General features: G+C 48.3%; 3 protein-coding genes across 16 annotated transcripts in view; 2 read left to right on the top strand and 1 right to left on the bottom strand.

Annotated features, from left to right (window-relative positions):
• The window catches only part of shld2 (shieldin complex subunit 2), a 28,287-nt gene extending 13,777 nt beyond the window's left edge, over window positions 1-14,510 (bottom strand). For 3 of the 14 annotated variants that reach the window (XR_009790790.1, XR_009790791.1, XR_009790789.1), the window contains exons 1-11: window positions 14,370-14,510; window positions 13,289-13,434; window positions 11,329-12,062; window positions 10,408-10,558; window positions 10,065-10,172; window positions 9,788-9,982; window positions 7,856-8,002; window positions 7,359-7,778; window positions 5,588-5,822; window positions 5,393-5,508; window positions 5,124-5,289 (exon numbers count right to left, since the gene is read on the bottom strand). Coding sequence is in view for 8 of the 14 variants with exons in the window: in XM_061789899.1 (XP_061645883.1) it covers window positions 5,140-5,318; window positions 5,393-5,508; window positions 5,588-5,822; window positions 7,359-7,778; window positions 7,856-8,002; window positions 9,788-9,982; window positions 10,065-10,172; window positions 10,408-10,558; window positions 11,329-12,062; window positions 13,289-13,433 (2,430 nt within the window). In the remaining 6 variants the exon portion in view is untranslated. Of the gene's footprint in view, window positions 1-4,472; window positions 5,319-5,392; window positions 5,509-5,587; window positions 5,823-7,358; window positions 7,779-7,855; window positions 8,003-9,787; window positions 9,983-10,064; window positions 10,173-10,407; window positions 10,559-11,328; window positions 12,063-13,288; window positions 13,435-14,369 lie in introns of those variants that run through there. The other 11 variants (XR_009790787.1, XM_061789899.1, XM_061789900.1 and 8 more) reach the window with 9 other exon arrangements.
• Window positions 587-4,567, top strand: LOC133485721 (serine/arginine-rich splicing factor 1-like). The gene is made up of 3 exons (XM_061789922.1): window positions 587-725; window positions 2,773-3,081; window positions 4,013-4,567. Exons 1-3 carry the CDS (start codon window positions 689-691, stop codon window positions 4,063-4,065), a joined length of 399 nt encoding a protein of 132 aa, XP_061645906.1. The 5' UTR covers window positions 587-688; the 3' UTR covers window positions 4,066-4,567.
• Window positions 14,511-14,693: 183 nt separating the features above from the next.
• glud1a (glutamate dehydrogenase 1a) lies at window positions 14,694-21,566 on the top strand. The gene is made up of 13 exons (XM_061789907.1): window positions 14,694-15,137; window positions 15,868-15,948; window positions 16,025-16,080; window positions 16,322-16,385; window positions 17,135-17,229; window positions 17,310-17,489; window positions 18,061-18,198; window positions 18,257-18,394; window positions 18,553-18,633; window positions 18,702-18,825; window positions 20,024-20,115; window positions 20,431-20,493; window positions 20,573-21,566. The coding sequence occupies exons 1-13, from the start codon at window positions 14,726-14,728 to the stop codon at window positions 20,690-20,692; spliced, it is 1,644 nt and encodes a 547-aa protein (XP_061645891.1). The 5' UTR covers window positions 14,694-14,725; the 3' UTR covers window positions 20,693-21,566.
• Window positions 21,567-22,096: the final 530 nt, after the last annotated feature.

Genomic DNA, 22,096 nt, shown 5'->3' with positions numbered 1-22,096 from the left:
ACATGCCGCCGGTCAACGCCCCGCCGAAAGACCGTCGCGGCCCAAAACACTGAAAGCGCTCCGCGACAGCTTCGCCGGACACACGATGAACAATGAGTGACGCCGAAAAGTACAAATGAATGAGAAAACTAGCAGAGCTGTTCTAAGAGGCCAGCATGTTTGTAGAAGTTTGCTTGCCATAAATAATGTATCTTTGTTCATCTCGCTATGCCGGCGTGCAGAACAATTCAATACTCTTCCACTAGATGGCAGGCTGTATCATTAACCTGTGTCCCCACCTGTCGTCATTCATACAGAGCAAGTCCATTTGTGAGTACGTTGAGACGAGATCATTGTTTCAGTCATTTTTGTTTGGCGGCGAGCCGGCCATGAGATTTTTCTCGCCTTGACTCAAATAAAAGGCTGGCCGACACTGTGTGCTAAACATTCGAATCAACACATCACATGTTCCCCTCATGCAAATTTGTGCCAATCCACGATCCTGTGAGAGCAACATGACAAATGCAGTCGTGAAACTTCCAATCCAAACACACTTGAGAAAGAAAAAGCCTGTTTGCGTTGCGCTCGCTCGCCAACCAACCGGTGGAACGGGTCCATCCGGTATGGACACGCCCACTTCCCGCTCTGCCAATAGGACAAAAGCTGACCTCACCTTGGCACACGTGCGCACACGGACGTCGCGTCGGAGATGGCTAAAGTGGCTGAGATAGTTGGAGACAAAGTGGGTGAGTAGAGAAAAGACTTTTTCTTCTTCTCACATCGGCAGCAGTCAGTCGAAGTGACGCAACTCCGACTCAATTTGGTTTGGGACGGTAACGCGCTCATCGATGCGTTGTTGCGCACGCTCAGAGTACCACGAACGAATTCTACATTTGGGAATGTAGCGCGCGCTCATGAACGGGATGACACTTTCGCAGAAGTCAATGTATTTTACATTGGGAAATGCAAAATTTTATTTGAAAGGGTAAGCTGTACGTACATAAGACGACACGGTGTATCTGTACCGTTCGTCTGTGATATAAGTAGACTATATAAATAGCGTATTGTTCTATTAGTTACAGTGTTACAGCCGAGCTTACGTTACATATGCAGCGCATCTGTCGTTAGCGAGGTGATTTGGGATGAGCACTTCTAATGCCTCCAAATTCCTCCAGAACAAACCAAAACAATGGATGACTGACGGACACGCCCTGTTCTACTGGCCGTACTGCGTTCTCACCAAGAATGTTCGCTGCTCGAGTGGCACCAATTGAAACTTGGAGAACCTGTCACAATTTCGGCCCAGACAAGCTTATCGGTGGATATTTTGAACTGAAACTTGTCAGCCAATCGGAGAAGGGCTTCCCCGAATAGTAGACGAAACAAAAGGCTCGAGGAGATATTTGGAGAAGGACTCCACTTCTGCTATTTTACGCAAACTTGAGGGCATTTTTGGAGCAGATTTTCTATAGGCGCTATCATAAGAATTTCTACATTGGAACCCATCGTCCGATTTTCAAAATGGCTGCTCCGTTGTACCGCCGTTGAAATGGCCATTGCAACCAGATTCACATTTTTGAATCAAGATTGCCCTCATTGTTGATAATTCTGCTGAATCGGGAATGATTCAATCACGAGCGTATCTAGAGTGGTGCGAAGATCTATTTGCCTCCTTCTCAAATTCCTATTTTTTTGCATCGTTTCCCGACTTTAATGTTTAAGATCATCAAACAAAGCAAAAATAACCCACGTAAACATAAAATGGTGCGTTTATTTATTAAGGAAAAAATAAAGATTCAAAAGGTACATGACCCTGTGTGCAAAAGGAGCGGGCCCCTTGTTAAATCGGGAATCAAATGGCTTTCCTACCTCGAAGGTACTCCAAGCGGTTTTACACAGTCTCGTTATTAACTGCGGCCGATCCCATTTTTTGGGGGTTCATTTTCACCGAGCACACCCGAGCCTGACGACTTCCGGACCTTTGCGATCGAGAAACCACTTGAATAGAAAATGTCCCGATCCCAAGAAATTCAACAAGAGCCGAGAAAGAAAGTCATTGACATCCATCAGTCCGGAAAGGCTCACAAAGTCATTTCGGTTATGCCCAAATGGCCAAATGAAGGTTTTGGACTTGAATCCAATTGAAATATTGGCGGCATGCCCATCGAAAGGCCGTTCATGCCGGAAAACACTGCAGTGTTGCTGAATTCAAACAATTGTGCAAGGAAGAGGGAGCCAAAATAATGCGAACGACTGATCGGCGGTTCGAGAAAACGCTTGATTTCGCTTGTTGCTGCTGAGGGGCGCCCGACCAGTTCTTAGGTTGAGGGGGGCAGCACTTTTGCACACAGGGCCAGCTAGCTTTGAATAGTTTTCTTCTTGAATCAATGAAATCACCATTTAAAAACAGCATTTTATCTTCACTTGGGTTATCTTGGTCTGACATTTACGTTTGTTTGATGATCCTAAACATTCAAGTGGGGAAATGACGCAATCAAATAAGACTCGGAGAAGGGCGCAAATACTTTTGGACGGCACCTTGGACGCTCATCCATCCATCCATCCATTTTCTATTGCTGCTTATCCGCATTCGGAGCCTATGCCGGCGATCATTTTTGACAAATCTTGTCACGTTGCTTCTGTTACATTCGTGTATGCGTTGCGTCGGTGCAGTGTATCAATATTTAGCGAGGGGCCCGCAGACCCTCACGTGAAAAGCTAGCTGTATTACAAGGCAATGTCGGTGTCCGCGGTGGCGTCACACTGACGGCCGCTAATGGTGCTCGTGTGCAGGGGACATGGTGGAGGGCATACTGAAGAAAGCTCTAGGTGCCAAAGACACGGACAAAGACAAGGACAAAGGAGGCTTTGGCTCCTTTTTCCGAGGAGACAAGAAGAAAGACGACGACGACGACGACAACAAGGGAAGCTTCTTCTCCAAAATCTTTGACAGAGACGACGACGACGACAAGAAGGCCAAGGCGTCGGGTTTCGACGGATTGTTCAGCGAGCTAGACAGCCCGGGGGGAGGGGCAGGAGGCGGAGCGGGCGGCACGGGAGGCGGAGCCGGCGGCGCGGGAGGGGGAGCCGGCGGCGCGGGAGGTGAGTGTGCGCATCGTAACAACACATCAAGAAAAACTAAACATAATCGCCCATAAAAAGTTTTTTTAAGAGAATACACACACAAATGAGAATGCCAAAAAAGAAAAGAAATAATCCATCGGCAAAAAATGGCTGAAGACAGACACAGCAACAGTCAAACAGACACTGACGTATACAACGAGTTTAAGAGTCCAGGTCAAAATGACCAAAAGAATAAGGAAGACGCAGAACTCATGGAGGCAGGCTCTTTGTTTTGGTTTTGTAATATTCATTTGATTTCTTGATTATTTTCAATATATAAAACTAAGCCAAAGTAAACATACAACCGGTTTCACGTTACGGTCGGAGGAACAGACACGTACATACAGTATGTTCTTTCATCATCAGGCAAAATTTGGAGCGGACAGATTGTAACTATTGATTCCATTTTCAATTTCGCCCCTTTGATTATGAAGCAAATTACAACGTCATTATTGGAAACAAGTTTGGTCCCCCACGCCCACTCCTTCCTTGGAAAGCACATACCTCGGCTCAAAATGTGCGTCTTTGGCGAATGGCGCCGTGATCGCCTTTCTTCTCAAGCGCTAAACAATGTGAAAATTGTCTGGACAAATAGGAAAAGTGCCTTAATATAGCAAACACGCACATTCTTAAGTTGCTTTTGTAAAGTAGCGCCCTCTTTTTGTTACTGATAGCAGTGCACACTTTTGAAATATGGAAGCTTCTGAAAATAAGATCAAATTCATTGATAAAATGCATTCATCGCCGAGAAAATGTGAAAAGCGTGTTTACAACATGTTCACTACAAAGTCAAACAACACACGCACGTTGAGCCAGATTGACCAATGTTGCGTTGGAAGCGCCGCTGAGGTGGCGTGTGTGCATTTCAAAGTCAAGCTGCATAAATGTTGTTTATCTTGTGTGGCGTCAGATTTGTTTGGCGATTTGCTGGAAGTTGCAGAAGAAGTATCCGAAGGAAAGTAGAGCCGCAGGCGGGAAGTCCTCGCGCCCGCCCGCCGTCAGGCCGCCTTTCCTGCAATCTTGCGCTCGTCCATTTCGTCAGACGACGCTACACTGAGCAACCTTAAAAGCACGTTTGAGTGTCCACGTCGTTGTTTTAGCCAGGCTTGAAACCACGATAGACAGTACAAACAAAAGCTAGCTTAGTAGATAGCAGAAAGACACTGTCCTTGCCAACTTGTTTTGCTGTGAATAAATATCTTTACAAAAGTGCTTTGACTGTCATCGTATGGCTGACTATGTGAACATATGGACGAGAGCTAGCTTTTGTTAAGAACCTCCCGATTCGATTCAGTTTCGATTCTATAGGTTGTGTTTTGATTTGATATTTCTTTAAATGCTTGGATGTTGATTCAGTAAGAAGCAAATAATGAGTTGACAGTATTTAAAGGTTTATTTTCATGCCTATGTGATCATATGGAATGTCACATCACAGTTTTGAGCAATAAAACAGATTTTTCCTTTTTTTTTGTGTGCTCTGTATTAAAATTTAAAAAACATGACAGTTTCAACATTGAAAAAGTTAAATGAGTGTGCAACTTAACATTTCTTTCCTCTTCGAAATTGTGATGAAAATGAAAATTGAAAAATGTGTCTGGGCCAGCTTGTCTATTGCCCGTGCTCGGGATTTACAAGGGAATCAATCCCAAGTTAGCCGAAGGCGCCGGCTTCCCTCACTGCTGCCACTTTGTTGTGTTTTGGTCAAATGCGCCTCTGTCGTCCACACACACAGCGCCCTCCGCTGGCCAGGAGGTGAATCCATTCAAAGGATTTGCTCAATCAATATTGAACTGGGGAGGGGAATATTGCGGTGCATCACTCAATCGATATTTTTACCCACCCCTAATATGATTATTGACTCTTGATTTGATGTATTCACCTCCAAACAGGTCACGTGGGTTCTTAGATTGAATCTTGCACTACCTGTTCTGTGTGAAATCGTCACCACTCCCGCTCTGTGTGTAGTTTGGCTAACTATTCCATCAGCACAAAGGGAACCTCGGCAAAAGACGTGACCTTACCTGACCTGAGGCGTGTTCACGTGTCGGGGGGAACGCGCAGGTCGAGCAGCGTTAACTCTTGACTGACGGGGGCGCTGTTCTCGTCACACAGGAAGAGGCTGCGGACGGCGATGACCACGCTTTTCCCGGGAAGCCGCAGGAGGTCGTGGAGCCTCTCTGCCGCCACCTGGACGTACTTGACGTCAGAGCCTGCGGCTGACAGCCAATCGGAAACATTCAAAGCAGAGTTGCGAGCCAACTCAAAAGCAGGCACTCAAAGCAGCTCTCACCTGCGTTCCTCAGCAGCCTATCGGGCGGCACGTCCAGAATCTTCTGCACGGCGACAGCGGGAACCTGAACGCACACGCGCACGGCGCCCTGCCCGCTCACCGTCAGCACGGCCGGCCTTAAGACGGCAACAACAGTTAAGGGCGTCAGAGGCGCACCTCCTTCCTCGACTGTCGGGGGGCGCTGACGCGTCTCACCTGTAGTAGCGGCGTACGGCACTGGCGGGCAGGCACGGGTAGCACGGACCGTAAATTCCATTGCCGTCGGCGTCGAGCTCGGCAGAGCACCGGCCACAGCCCGAATACGTCACGTCTCCGCTCAGCGCCGCCAGGATGGCCGAGCGCGGCGAGGCGCGGTCCAGGCTCGCCTGCGGCGCATCGTGAGAGGGCTGGAAGCGGAAGGTGAGGACCTGCACTCTGAGCAGCGCGTCACCTGAGGAACAAGACGCCCTTAGCACGGAGCGCTTCACACACAAAATGCTCTGCTCTCGGGGCAATACGAAAATAAAAAATAAATAATAACAGCATATATGCGCCGCCCAGAACCATTTGGCCACCGTCCATGTTTACGACACGGACATTTATTGCAGACGGACGCGCTGTGGGGCCCGTGGAAAACATTGCCAAAAACGATGGAGGTGCATCTGTAGGTGATTTTGAAGGCACTATTGGATGTGTAATGGTTAAAATGATGTATGAGTGAGCTGAATGGTAGTTAGCAGGTTGTCGTTGTTTTTTTTTTAACCTAAATGGTAACTGCTAGTGCGCTAATGCTAATCGTGAGTGATAACTGTTTAGCAAAGGCTAATTTTGTCAAGAATTTATACCATGCACTCAGTACCAACCATGTGCAGTTTAAGGATCGAAGAGGGATGGGGAGTCGATTACTCGATGAAATATCTCTAGGACAATCGATTCGAATGAGATTCAACAGTGACAACTCTCAATGATAACTTTTTTAGCCATCCATCCATTTTCCTTCCCGCATCTCCTCACTCGGGTCGCGGGCGTGCTGGAGCCTATCGCAGCTATCTTCGGGCAAGACGCCCTGAACTGGTCGCCAGCCAATCGCAGGGCACATAACTTTTGAAAATATTGTTTATTTTAAACTGGGAAAAAAATATTTGACTGTTAAAAGATATCATGCAGTTTTTTTTCTCAATTTGTCACACCGTTTTTAATTTTAAACTTGAAATACATTTTAATTCTCCAAGATATCACACAATATTTTGGGAACATTTGTCATGCATTTCCTCAGTTGGAACAGGGTGGAGTGGCCTCTCCAGGTCGGGGATGAGATGAGGTGGCCGGGGCATCTGATTCGGATGCCTCCCGGACGCCTCCCCGGTGAGGTGTTCCGGGCACGTCCCACCGGGAGGAGACCCCGGGGACGACCCAGGACACACCGGAGAGACTACGTCCTTCGGCTGGCCCGGGAACGCCTCGGGATCCCCCCGGAAGAGCTGGATGAAGTGGCTGGGGAGAGGGAAGTCTGGGCGTCCCTGCTAAAAGGTACCGCCCCCGCGACCCGAGACCCCTGATAAGCAGTAGAAGTTGAATGGATGGATGGATGTCATGCATTTTTTATTTAAAATTGTAAATACATTTGGATTGTAACAAGATATAACACTTTTTAAAATGTTGAAATCATAAATTCTAAATACATTTGGAATGTTATAAAATATCACAATCTAATTTAAAATGTGTCACACATTTTCTTAACTACATTTAAATGTAACGAGCTAGCTAATTATATTTTTGTTTTGAAATGCTTGCGCGATATCACACAATTTTCGACTTCTTATTTTTGTATATGACACTAAAACCTTTTTTGCTTCGTCACCGCTAACAGCAAGCTTCGATTTGGACCGAAATATGTTGAACTGTCCGGCATCAGCATATTGCATGGCTTTGCGCGCGTTTACTCACAGCGAAGTGTGCGTTCCGTTTTTCTGAATGTCGCCCTCACCAGACAAAAGTCGGGACTTCCTTGCCCGACATTGACAGACGACCAGTTTGTCGTCTCTCTGTATGTACCCTGCGATCGGCTGGCGACCAGTCCAGTCCAGGCCGTATCCCCGCCTCTCGCCCCAAATCAGCCGGGATAGGTCACTCGCGACCGGTCCGAAAACGTATGCAATGTACAGATGTCCATTTGTCAGGAAGAGCACGAGCACGAGCACGGTCAACTTATCACCCGAGTATTGCTGTGACAGCAGCGTGTCCACATCCATCTCCACGCCGCTTCCGCTCGGACGCAGGAAGCCGCTGAGCCGGCGGTCGGCGCCGTCCGCTCGGCGGGCGGCGCTCCAGGGGGTGGTGTGAAGCTCGGGGAGGTCGGTGTTCGAGCCCTCCCTAACCAGGAGGAAGCGGACGTCCCACACGGCGTCTGAAGGTGACAGGAATTTACCGTGCGGTCTCGTGACGTGACGAGAACGTGTTCGGGGAGCCAGACAGGAAGCCGACCTTGATGAGTCCTGAAGCGTGGAAGCCAGTCCAGAGCTGAACCCCACAGCAGCAGCGCCCCCCGTTGGCCGCCGGTCCCCTCCACGCTCGCCACCGCGTGAGGCTCCAGAGCGGACCTGCGGCAAGACTCCGCCTCCGCTCGCCACTCTGCGACACACGGGTGACGACACGACGGCAGATGTGAAAACACAGGTGACGACATGCGTGAGATCACAGGTGACAACACATAACGACGCGTGAAAACAGCTGACGACGCATGAGAACAAAGGTGACAACATAACGACACGGGATAACACGTGACGATGTGAAAACACAAGTGATGACGCGTGAGAACAGGTGACAACACATAACGTCACGTGATAAGACAGGTGATGACAATACGACGTGATAAGTGACAACACGCATGAAAACACAGATGACAACACATAAGGACACGTGATGACATGTAAAAACACAGGCGACGAAACACTTGAAAACATAGGTGACAACACAGTTGATGACACGTGAAAACAGGTGACAACATATGACGACGTGTGACAAGGCTTGAGGACACAGGTGCGGCCAAGGGAAACCATACGGCCTTGTCGACACGAGGACAGCTATGTTGACATGACACGTTCGAAGGGTCATTTTCATATCATTTGATCAACAACGGTAAAGAGCTTTTGGTTGCGTATGCCGCCACCATTTGCTCTGTCAATAAAGATTGCCTATCAATGCCTTCCATTTCAATGTGTTTAGGATGGCCCCTTGAGATGCAGCATGTGGTTTGAAAACAGAGAGAGCCTGATCCAGGAGGCGGCGGACTTTTCAAAACAAATCTGTAGAAAGAGTTATTTCAAATGTTGGGAGAGGTTTGAGTGCTATTTTGATAAGCAAGATCAGCGGAATCCAGGATGGGAAGTAGCAGGTGTGAAATGATTCGTTTCCTAACTTGAAATCAAACACAATTGATTGATGGCTAGAGAGAACCCAGACCGCTATGAATTCTTTTACAAATATCATCAATACGCGCTTTGAAAGTAAGCTCGGGGTGTTTAAATACATTCTTTAACTCTCTAAAAATGACTAACCAACTCAGGTGAGCTGGTGTGCAACAATCATATTTGGCACCAAATAGCAACTTCTTGCCACGGAATAATGCAAAGATCTACCAGTTTGATACACGCACATTGGCTTCAATTCCCTTTAATTCTAGGTTATTATTCGTCCATTTTCTTTCTATTATCGTCGCGGGCTGCTGGCGCCTATCTATCCCAGCGACATTTGGGCGGGAGGCGGGGGTACACCCGGAACCGGTCGCCAGCCAATCGCAGGGCACATAGAAATATTCATGCTTATTGAAGATTTTGTTTAATAACAATCATTTAGGAATCAGATAAATAGCAACACTGTTTCGTTACGTCTCTGTAAGTGTAGGAAATCACGATGTCACAATTTGTCGCACAACTGTATATCATCCATTATGTAACATACAAAGATCTGCTTTCAGATTTTTGAAAATCTTCTCAGTTTTTGAACAATTTTTCCAAATCTGATGTTGTGCCCGCGGCTGACACCTGCCATAGAACATGACTGTTTTTGTTTCCTTCCTATTTACAAAAGGCCTGTTGTTATTGAACCAGTGTTGGACATGAAGAAAGTCTTGTTGCAGGTTATATTGGATTTGTGATGTGTCAGAGTAAGAAGAATGTCAGACAAACACAGGTTTCAACATTTCACTTCATTTCACTAACTGAAAACAGGACTTTTAAGCGTGGCTGATTCAGCATGGGACAGATTTACCCACAGAAAACCAAGGCGGCGGCAGCAAAAGAATTGCTAAATTAGATTTGTTTTTGTCTTTACCATTATTGATCAAATTATATGAAAATGACTCATAACATACTCTTGAGATGAACTGCAAGCCACAAGACACTCCATCTTGCCCACCCTTGCTGATGTATGCGTGTTTGACACGCAGTAGGGCGTGGACCAGCGTGTTGACCCTGCATTGCCACAGGGGGGCGTACGGCAGACGCCTCAGATCCTGAGGGGGGCGACGGGGCGTGGACGAGAGCAGGGGGCGCCGCGCTCCAAGGAAGTCACAGAGAGCAGAGACGGAGCCAGCAGCTACATGCTGACCACCTGAAAGACAGGAAGGGGAGGTGGAGGGTAGGTGAGGTGGTGTACCTGGCCGGGGCGGCAGGTGAGGGGGTCGCAGGTGCACCTGGGGGGCAGCTGGGGGCACTGATATGACCCAAGTTGAGCAGTTTGCTGCTGAAGGTGGACTGCAGTATCTTCTCTTCCCTCCAGGTGTCCTCGCTCGGCTGCAGGCCTGACACCGATGAGGTATACACACATACGTGTGTGTGTGTGTGTATATATATATATACACACACACACACACACTTACACACACATATATATATATATATATATACACACACAGTGAGTTCTGAAAGACACCTGGGAACTCTCGTAATTGTGGAAAAAAGTTAATAGCATGTCTCCTATGCGTGGACCTTTACACATGACTTTCTTCATGCCTGTGATCAGCTGTGTTTGCGTACCTGTGATGAAGACAACATCTCCAGCGCCGACGGCGGCCGCCCAGAACGCCGCCCGTCGCCACAGCAGCACCGTCATGTCCACGCCCGATTGGTCCGTCACCACCAGGCTGGCCAGGGGCACCAAGGACCCGGCAGAGGGTCCGCGTTTCACCTTGAAGCATGTTAGCCAGTTCACAGTGATGATTTGATTTGTGACTGACTTGGACTTGATAGCCAACGGCTACAGATACTTGACTGCGGCACTGTCAATCAAGTCATGTACAAATGAACTCCTTTTTATCATGGGGGATACGTTTCAGACCCACCCACAACAGACTGGATAACCCTAACCCTACTGTAACACATGCCGCAGCAAACGCATAACAGACAGAGCATACAATATTCACAGGCATATATAGTAGAACCCCTCAATTCGCAAAGGAATAGGGGCTGGGCCCAACCGTGAATAGTACAAATATGCGAATAATTGACACTCTCTCATAATTACCCCCCCCCCCCCCCCCCCGAAGAAAAAAAAAAGTGAATAAGCGGGATTGTTGCGAATGCCAAACCACAAATAAGCGGGGATCCTCTGTATTCTCTCTGCTTTGTGGGCATTATGAATCTTGCTGGAGATTGGTTGGGGACCTTCTCTGCCTTTTTTTAATCGCTGTTAATTACACTTAAGTCTTTGAGTACAGCTCAGTGCTGCCTGGCATGTTGTGGCACGACATGGTACTACATAAAAGGTGTGCAACTCTAAATTTGGAATTTGTACTTGCCTGAATATCGTTTTTAAAAAAATAAAATACACACACACACACACATTGCTTGAAAATCTGCGACATAGCGGGGGCGCAAATAGTGAACCACAATATAGCGGGGGGCTTACGTCATACGTGACGTGTTGCATCTTCTTGTGTGGTGTAGGCACCAATTCACCTTGATTTCCTTCAGTTGACAGGGATGAACCACGGCAACCAGAACCCGATAGCGAGTCGTCGCTTCAGTGCACTGGACCAGAAGTGTTGTGGAAGAACGATACCGGTCCTCACCCGTGCCGTCTACATCGCCAGCGTCCGCATCCGGGCCGTCTGCATCGCAGCCGACGGCCTCGCAGAGTCGAGCTCTTTTTGAACCGGGCCACGAGATGTGATCGTCTGCCTCCTGCGAGCACAGCACGCCGTGTGCCGTGGCCTCCAGGACTACACCTCCTTGCTCCACCTGCCTGGCCACACGAGAGGGCCCGCCTGAACCTTCGGGAGAGAGGCTCGCCCGACTGTTAAGCTTGCCAGAAACGTCAGAAGAGTGTCTCAAAGCGCTAAAGAGCTCGTCGGAACCGTCAGCAGAACAGGTCGGCGGACTGAAGAGCTCCGGTGTGCCGGATGAGCAAGTCGGTGACGTTTGCGCGTGTCTGGGCGGGGTCTCGGGGCCGCAGCGAATCGATCCGACGCCTCTGAGGATTAAGCCTCGGCTCGGAGTCCAGGTGGAGAGGTACCGGCTCAGGAGGGACAACTGCGCTTCCGGTCGATCGGCAGGGAAATGAGAGTCCTGGTGAAGGGGGACCACTCGCTGGTCTTGTGAGCGTTGCGGCGACTCTGCGCTTCGATGACTTGTTGAGGCTGAAGACTCCTTATGTGAGCGTTTGTCCTCCTGGATGCCTTCTTCTTCTTCATCTGACAAGAACAATCTGCATCAGTTTATTTGCCATTTGGGGACGCACCACATTGGAAAACAGTTGCGAGAGCTCAGCAACACACAACAACAGTACAAATACAATGGAGGAAACATGGATAAATTCCATTGTTGCCTTGAGACAAAAAACACGAGATGGTGGCTGTGAGTCCACTCACTGGCTGCTCAAAGCGCTTTGTTGGCGACCATGAAGTTGTGGAGCGGTTGGGCTGGAAAGGGGAGTCATTTAAGGGGCAGCCACAAAAAAAAAAAAAAAAAAAAAAAAAAACCTTCAAAGAAACCAGACAGGGTGACCTGTTGTGTTGGCCATGGCCGCCCATAGCACACGTCTTCAGATGCGAGGACTGAGCATATAAATGTGCGGTCAATTTGTATAAAATACTTCTGCGATCAAACCCACGCAAGCGATGCGGGGCAAAAATTCATTTTGCATCGGGTGTGTATGTACCATTAACTTTTCAGTCTAATCAAAGTCCTAATGCTAACGCTAATACCATCTGTGTTGTGGGGCTTTTGAACAGAAGCAGTGCAGCTACATGTAAACAGACAATATCATAATACCCAGAGGCATTTAGTCTTTATTCTCCGCAAAGAACATCTCATATTATTCGGTACTGAGGAGCCGAGACTGTCTCCATGTGCAGTATATTCATGTCCGTCTTATACAGCCCCCAGGTGGCCAACGCGGGCACACCAGAAGCAGCAGCACAATGGCCATTGAATTGTTGCAGTGTGGCAAAAACCTTTTCATTGCAGATATTTATGTCATTACTGTAAGATTTTATGAAGTACAAGATTGTAGAGCGCTAGTTTTCTCATTAAAAAAAGAACAGAACATTTTAAGTGAGGCTAGAACAGACGAATGGCATTTCCATGTTTTGAGTTACAAGGGGGTGTCGCAGAACAAATCCTACTTGTACCTCTGAATAAATAGGTTACAAAAAGAAAGAAATACAATCTGCTCACAGCACCTGAAATAAAAGTGAGGTGAAAATGAAATATCGGTCGAACGACGCTCGTATGTGGAAAAAGTGGCAAGTTGGCCCACTCGTATGTCAAGGCGCCGCTGTACGGACTTCACCGGTGGAAGCTGACGCGCTACCTAGCGTCTTTGATTGGCCATTACACGTGCGACGTCGCGACGCCGTTCGGCGGCAATTCAAATGTTGTGTTTGCGTCTCGGTGTCTGTTCTGTCTCCGGCCTCACCGGCTGCGGCGACGAGGCGGCCTTCCCGCCAGGTGAGCTCCAGCCGTCGCCGGCACGGGGGGCGCTCCCTCCGCGTGCCGCCGTCGTCGTCGGGCGAGGGCGGCGGGGCCCCCAGGAACGCGTGGATCTTCGGCCGCTCGCACATGCTGACAGAGGAAGAAGCGACTTATTGACCTCAATCCCACCATATGCGTACACGTCAAGTCAAATCCAGGAGTGCATGTAGACAGCGATGAACAGGTATTATGAGCAGTTTAGAACAATCATCAAAAAGCGCCGGAATAGCGGTGGGCAAACTTTTTGTGTTCAAGGGAAACTTTCGCAGCTGTTAGATTTGTTTTTTAGGACTTTTTAGAAGTCTGGTGCATTTTAATTCAAACTAATACTACTCATGTTTCCATTTGATCTACAATTAATTGAATTGCAATTCACTTTTATTCAAATAAATCAACTAACCAATGATTGAATGATCAATGAATAATAACTGAATAAATACCTTTTAATGAAATAATTTGGGGAAAAGTAGCTAAATGAACAACAACTATTACAGGACCGTTAATCATGTAACTACTCGGTGGCCCTTTTTTTTTTTTACACACAAACGCATATTTGAAGATTTGAAGTATTTTGAACAATGTTGCGGAAGAGAGAGGGGCACTGCCCTCACTTGAGTTGTGTGACACTTCATAATTATGCCAAGTGGAAACGATCTACTTTCGAAGCTAATGATTATCAAGACTAGGACAAATGGGATGTAAATTGGTCGATTGGCATACTTTTTGGGAGCCAGCGACGGCCGTAATGGCTCCTATTTTCCGTGGCTACTTTCATGAATCGCCTCAACTACAAATGCTTATTACCTGTGACATAATTATTCTGCTATGAGGTGCTAGGTCATTCTCTCTGATATTAACTCGTTTTGTTTTTTTCCTGTTTTGAGTGCAACATTTTCCAATTTATCTTTAGAATTATGAAATTTAAAAAAAATCATCAGTATTCTTAGCGTTTGCTTTGTGTGTTTAGCAAGCTTTCCATTTCTAAATCCTATAAATAAATCCCGAATTTTAAGAGTTGCACCTACGTGAGTCAGGTGTCCCAGAAACGTAAAGTTACAATTGGAGCTAAGCTAGGCTCACATCTAAGCTAAATACAGTACAGCACTTGGTTGTAGTAGTTGACCGGGCGGAGTTAGCTCACGCTCCAGCGGCTACACGGGGTTGGAGGAGCCGATGGTTAACTGTAGGCTAGGCTAGGCTAGGCTAGGCTAGGCTAACGAGGTCCTCCAGATGTTGTCGTCGTCCAGGTGAAGTCGTCGAACAGGAAAAGCAACAAGAGGAAGAGGAGGAGTTTTTTTTTTGGACACGCTCCCACTTCCGCGTTGACTTATTCCAACTTTGTTTCGTCCGTTGTCTTTGCGCCAACAACATCTTGGTGAATATGTACCGGAACCTGGTGGGGCTGCTCGGACGGGGGGCGACGGGCTGCCGGCCGGGCGCCGCCGTCGACTCTCTTTCGCTGCCGCCGGCGGCGGCGGCGTCTTCCGCGTCTTCGCTGCGGCGGCACCGCGGCTACTCGCGGCAGGCCGTCGACGACCCCAACTTCTTCGCCATGGTGGAGGGCTTCTTCGAGCGTGGCGCCGCCATCGTGGAGAACAAGCTGGTGGACGAGCTGAAGACGCGAGAGAGCCCCGAGAACAAGAGGAAGCGCGTCCGCGGGATCCTGAGGATCATCAAGCCGTGCAACCACGTCCTCAGCGTCAGCTTCCCCATCAAGAGGGACAGCGGCGAGTGGGAGGTCGTCGAGGGCTACCGAGCGCAGCACAGCCAGCACAGGACGCCCTGCAAGGGAGGTCAGACCGCACGGGGGTCGGGGTCGGGTTCGGGGTCGGGGGGTTCTCCGCGTGCCACAAAAACGGAGCCAAGTTGCCGACGTGGGCTCTGCCGGAATTGTGGGAGTGAAGGAATGAGCTCCTCCCACGTCAGGAATGTTCCAGTCAAAGCAATCGAGGGCTGCAACTATCAAATAGGATAGGAAGCTAGGAACCGATTATTTGGCCTTCAAGTATTGGGTTTTTATTGCTGGGGTAGTTTGATCATGAAACCGAAGCAAATAACCCCCAAGTGAGGGCGATCAAATTAGCGTGCGAGCTGGGAAACTCATAAATAAAGCTATTATCGTAAACTGACTCTTATTTTTCAATACATTACGATTCAGTTCTCGGTTTGGTCTGTAACGAAGAAAATGGAACAGAAAATGACTGTCGAGAGGCTGAAATCAGAGGATTCGGACAACTTCAAGGTTAAACGATGGCTCGAAACGATTCACCGACGATCGAAATAGTTGTCGATTCCTTTGATAATCGATTAGTTGTACATAAAAGAAACAAAGCAATCATAATAAACGAGCAAAGTGGTGAACGGGGGGTTAGAGGCTTGTTGCAAGAGGTATGTTAACTGTTTGTTTGTTTGTTTGAATGAGGCACGGATATTCCCGACGACCCGCAGCGATCGCACGCTCGGCCGACGGGAAGCGGAACATCCGTGCGTAGGAGACCTCGACAGTTGTTGTTTGTGTTTCAGGGATCCGTTACAGCACGGACGTGTCAGTCGACGAGGTCAAAGCGTTGGCGTCGCTGATGACCTACAAATGCGCCGTCGTTGGTCAGTCCAAACAACAAGAGCACAGTTCAATGCGTTCACGATAAGCATTTGTTTCTTTCGTGCGGACGTGTTGCAGATGTTCCCTTTGGTGGAGCCAAGGCGGGAGTCAAGATCAATCCCAAGAAATATTCCGTAAGTCGACGATTATGTCCTTCGTCTTGGTTTTCTCTTGCGCCTTTCCCTAGCTTGTGCCATTTTTCTCGTACGCCCGATGACCTGCAATCGCTTGAATCGCTCGTCGCTCAAAGTGATGACAAAGACTCGTCGCTCCGCTTGTCTGTTTGTACGTCCTCGCCGGACGTACTGGATGTACACGTGGCGAGATACTGTTGTCGATTGTCGCGAGGGAACCGAATGAGTCGTGTGTTTCCAGGACAACGAGTTGGAGAAGATCACCAGGAGGTTCACCGTGGAGCTCGCCAAGAAAGGTTTCATTGGTGAGTGAAAAATAAAAAGCAACACATTCCGTCCCCGAACACGCCTCGGGCACTCGTGCGGCTGCCGTGCGCGTGCCTCGTTTCATTCCGAAGGGCCAAGTAGGAAATGTAGCGGGTGTACAATCTCGTAATCTTTTGAGCGTGTCCAAACGGGTCGCTCGGCATATTGCAGTTGATTCGCGTACGTCGCGATGACGACGCTCAGACTAAATATTGTGCGGCCCTAAATCGGGATAATGGTAGACGCGCAACAGTTCCGACACTCCCAAATTCCTACACATTCATTTATATCTCAGAAATAACTGAATAACTGAACTGGCCATCTGCTATTGCGTGAATGCAAAATGGCTGCCACATCCTGGCTCTTCAGCTCACAGATCCCTCTGGTGTATTGCAACACCACCGTGAGGTCATGACGGCTTGAGTAAAAAAATAAAAGTTAAAAAAGGGGGGAGAACTCTTTGGGCACAAAGATGCATTTGTGTTAGTTATCAATTCAGCAATCGGAGAACTGTACATCCAATATATAATACAAATGTCTTTCGAATCATTGAGCAAATCATGAAACTTCATTTGGACACGTAACAGTGGAGAGATTGTTTTCTTCTTTTGATGGATAACAACTGCCAACAATTGAAATAGGCACATCAGGCCAATTGCGTGGGACGTCTTTGGCGTTATTGATCAAAGGATAGCAAAACGAACCAAATGGACGGAGGCGGCAAATGTATCCATTTTGCCTGGCGCAGGACCCGGCATCGACGTTCCCGCTCCGGACATGGGCACCGGGGAGCGAGAGATGTCCTGGATCGCCGACACCTTCGCCACCACCATGGGGTACAACGTGAGTTTTTCTCACGCCGCGCTTTCGACGTGCGCTCGCCGCCTGCCGGCCACTGAGTTCGTCCGCCGCCGCCGCCGCAGGACATCAACGCTCACGCCTGCGTGACCGGGAAGCCCATCAGCCAGGGGGGCATCCACGGGCGCATCTCGGCCACCGGGAGAGGAGTCTTCCACGGCGTCGAGAACTTCGTCAACGAGGCGGCCTACATGAGCAAGCTGGGAATGTGCCCCGGCTTCCGGGACAAGACCTTCGTCATTCAGGTAGCGCGCGGCGCAGGGCCCAAGCCGCTCGGCCACATTAGCCATCCATTTTTTCTATCAAATCAATTTTAGAAGTGCAACAATTAATAGATGAATTGACAAAATAATGAACAACTTTGTTCAACTTAAAATGGTCCAAATCCTTGGAATTTCAGTCGTCCATGAAAGCAGACTGATTAGCGTTGTGTTTTTTCAAAATAAAACATTTGCAAACGTCTGCTTTTACTTTGGAAATTTTCTGCCGGAGGTTATGTGCCAAACCAAGAACTCAATCGTCATCCATTTATTTTTGTGCATTTTCTGCACTGTCAATTTGAAATGTGCTGTTTTTGAGTAAAGGGATAGAAATAAAGTTTTGTTTTTTTTTAAATCTGATTCATCGATAACATAATTGACAGATGAATTGATCATTAAAATATTTTTGCTTTAAAATTTAGGGGGTTTATTTCCCCTTTAAAAGAGAGATTTTATTTTTGTTCAAAAAAACAAACCAAAACTATTTGCGGCCATTCTTCCATCTTCACAGCAGTCTAGCAAACTTTAGCCCGAACAAGCTGTATTTGTGCTTCAGGGTTTTGGCAACGTGGGTCTTCACTCCATGAGATACCTTCACCGCTTCGGAGCAAAATGCATCGGAGTGGGCGAAATCGACGGAAGCATCTGGAACCCGGAAGGCATTGACCCCAAACAGCTGGAGGACTACAAACTGGTGCGCCTCGTAGGTTTCCCTGAAAGAGGGGCCCATTCAAGCGCGTGCGTGTCTCCAGGCCAACGGGACCATCGCGGGCTTCCCAGAGTCTTCGCCATACGACGGGAGCATCCTGGAGGCCGACTGCGACATCCTCGTTCCCGCCGCCGGAGAGAAGCAGCTCACCAAAACAAACGCGCACAACGTCAAGGCCAAGGTCACGCACACGCACTCATTATTACGCAGCCTCGTTCATCCATTCTTTCATTCGTTGGGGGGGCGGTGTGCGCTCGTGTGTGTGTGTGTCTGTGCGCGCGTGATTCGCCTGTACAGTCGAGCTTGAACACGCTGGCGTCGTCCATGTTGTTTGCGCAGATCATCGCAGAGGGCGCCAACGGTCCGACCACGCCCGAGGCCGACCGCATCTTCCTGGACAGAAACATCCTGGTCATTCCAGTGAGACTCCACCCACTCCCCAATCGCCGCGCTAACTGTTGCCACGCTAACCATCGCCCCCTACGTAGGACCTGTACCTGAACGCGGGCGGCGTCACCGTGTCCTACTTCGAGTGGCTGAAGAACCTCAATCACGTCAGTTACGGCCGCCTGACCTTCAAGTACGAGCGAGACTCCAACTACCACCTGCTGAGTGAGTACGAAGAAGTGCGCGAGGAAGTCTAGAAAGGCCCTCGCTCAAACGGCGCCACGAAAAGCCCGCAGAAGTCCAACTTTGTCAACTGGAGACGTTTTCACTTTGAATCCAAAAGGCTTCTTCACTTAGCTTGTGTGTGGAGTCCCCCCCTGTTTGGAGTTGTTGTTGCCAGGCGTGACTGGCGAATTACCATTTTGCATAGTGACCGGTCGTTCACCTTTAACCCTTGAGTGTCCAATGGACAATGGATTTAACCTTTATTCATCCAGTGAAGGCAATCTGGATTGTGCGCAACCTACTACGACGCTCAGCAAAATGGCTAAAAGCACTTCTTCCTCAAATTGGGTGAATGGCAAATGGGACCGTGACAAAGCGCCTGTGGGATGTCTTATTGACCACAAGATGGCGCCACAGAGCCAACTAAAGATGACAATAGGTTCGTTTGTGTGTGTGTGTATATATATATATATATATATATCGTGTCGTATTTGTGTAAATAAATGATATACATGTATTTAACGTTTGTCCAAAGACACCAGCCATGAAGAAAACACAATTTTAGCATTAGCGTAGCATACACAGGTCGTGGGCTAACCTGTTTTCTGGCCTTGGTCACGTGACGTTCCGCATGTAGCGGATTGAGAGCAGATTCTCATTTGTAATGGCGACCTGGCTGCGGACAGCGGTCAGACATCCATCCGTTCTCTGTAGCGCTTCTCCTCCGAATGGGACGCTTTAGGGCGTGCCGGCGCCTGAACGGGTCGCCGGTCAATCGCAGGGCACACATAAACAAACGACAATGTATTTGTCTTCAAAGAACCTAGCGTTCACATAATATCTCCATCATAACAATCTTTGCTGGCGAGAGCTCAGGACATTGGCGTTAGCAGACGATAAGGGAAAACGAGTGTGACGTAGATTGCTCCTTTCACACGAAGCGGTCCTCTCTGCCTGCGATTCGGACGTTGTTTCGCTCCAAGGAATGCGGCTTCTTCTTTTTGAGATGGAAATGACCTGCTGACTTTTTGGGCTCCGGCAAAAAGCTGCGTCAGTTTGCGTAGCGGTTGCTCGGGGTCACGGCACTCCGCCGCACCCGACCGACCTCGGGGGACACCCCCACCCAAAAGGTGGAAGTGAAAAAGCCTTTTTGATTCCAGGTCAAACGACTGACAATCTACACCGTTTTCCTCCTCAGTGTCCGTCCAGGAGAGTCTCGAGAGGAAGTTTGGCAAGCACGGCGGCGCAATTCCCATCGTTCCAACCTCGGAGTTCCAGGCACGCATCGCCGTGAGTACTTGAATTCGCCTTCCTCGGTCGCGTTCACGAAATACGTGGAGACAAATGCAGACGTGCGTACCTAGGCGCTGTATTGAGCCCCCTCGCCCCCAAAATGTGTCACTTTCTTCCTTTTATTTTGTAATCAAATCCACTCTCTTGACACACCTCAGACCACAGGATTCATCTCCTAAGACATAAGATAGTCTGGCGTTTGACGTCCTCGGTCGGGAGGGGGCAAATCGGGACGAAACAGCCCGATTGTCTTGATTAGTGTACCGGGCCTCACTCTGAAAAGTGTAAGGTAATACCTGCGCTGTGCCTCAGGGGGCGTCAGAGAAGGACATCGTCCACTCGGGCCTGGCCTTCACCATGGAGCGCTCGGCCAGGGTAAAGCCTGCTCACTTCCTGCCATTTAACCTTTGACCTCACAAGGCTAACGCTTTTGACTTCTCGTCGTCTTCGGCAGCAAATCATGCGCACGGCCAACCGGTTCCAGCTGGGTTTGGACCTCCGCACCGCCGCTTACGTCAACGCCATCGAGAAAGTCTTCCAAGTGTACGCGGAGGCCGGACTCATCTTCACGTAGCTGTCAATCACGCGCGCGGTGAAAACGCCGTCAGCCTTAAAAGACAAGTTTCAGCAAAGGGAAAAAGCCAAACTCTTGACTTATTTCTGTTACGATGTTGATTAGCCATATGATGTTTATTTAGATGATTATTGTCATTGGATGTCCAAAGTGCTCATGCACATCAGCTTTGGTGTAATAACTGGATGACTTCCCTGTAAATACATTTTTGTTTTTGAAGGAGCTTTTGAACACGATGGTCACACGGCGTTCATACAAATGCTCATCGGCGTGTTTTTCCATGCGATTGACAGAATTAAAGACTGACACGCGTGTATTGTCTGTTGACAAGCGCTGGCTTTTATGATGGGAGTCACCTGCTAGCATGTTAGCATTTTCTCATTTTCAAGCGCAGGGAGGAATTCCAAATGTTGCTCAGCGCATCTCCATTCAGCACTGTAGCAACAGTCATTGGAAACGGGACCCCGTTTTGTCGAGGCCCGAGTTTCAAATAGCAGCGAACCCAAATGGAATGCGGGAAATGTTTCCCAAATGCGCCCGGGAATGTTGCTTTTGTTCCTTTTATGATTTGTGTCTTGTATTTCTTTATTGCTAAAACTTTGGATTGTCAGGTGACTTTGGAGCTGACGAGGGGTGTCCTAACTATGGTCCAGGGGCCGCTTGCAGCCCGCTGCCCATTTTTTAGCAGCCCACGTCATATACAAAAAATAACATCTGACGCGGCCTGCGACACTATTTGATGTGTGTGTCTAAAAGTGGAGGGCTTGCAACGCACCTGACGCGTCAAACAACTACGATTCATACATTGGTTTTATATAGTTTTGCCAAGATATGCAAAGAAACCATTAAAAATGACAGTAGTGACAAAAATGTATCTTGATAATGTGTCTATAGATAATCAGTTTGAGAAGCAAAAATGTTTCCCTTCAGTTCAGTTTATTTTTGAAAGGGGACAATGCAATTTCATAAAACACATGAAGTACACATGGTTAAAAAAGCCAGAATTAGCCAGAAGGCTAGTTAACTTGACTTTTGGTCTGAATTTGTGAACATAACACAATGATTCATTACGATCCTCAAGTAAACACTGCTTTTAAAGATTGTTTGCAAATTACAGTTGGGGAAATATTTTGCTTCTGAATATAGAGATCTGCTCCGAGCGGAGGCGGATCTATTCTCGGGGAATACCGGGCTGCAGGCCACGCCAAAAATCATGTAAAATCCCCAAACATGCAAAAAAAAAAAGTTGGGGTGTAGCAGTTTCTCAACGTAACGTTAACATAATTGCTTGATGGATTGTTTGTCGTGTTTCATAAAGTTGAAGAATGCCAAAGTGGACTTTTGCATCCTTGGATTTTACTGTATGGGGGGGGGGGGACGTTTGGACACCCCTGTAAGTAGTAG

The sequence above is a fragment of the Phyllopteryx taeniolatus genome, chromosome 11 (assembly GCF_024500385.1).
Source record: "Phyllopteryx taeniolatus isolate TA_2022b chromosome 11, UOR_Ptae_1.2, whole genome shotgun sequence".
In the NCBI taxonomy this organism is placed as follows: domain Eukaryota; kingdom Metazoa; phylum Chordata; class Actinopteri; order Syngnathiformes; family Syngnathidae; genus Phyllopteryx; species Phyllopteryx taeniolatus.
The sequence above is the reverse complement of the archived record's forward strand: the minus strand, read 5'-3'. Positions and strand labels throughout refer to the sequence as shown.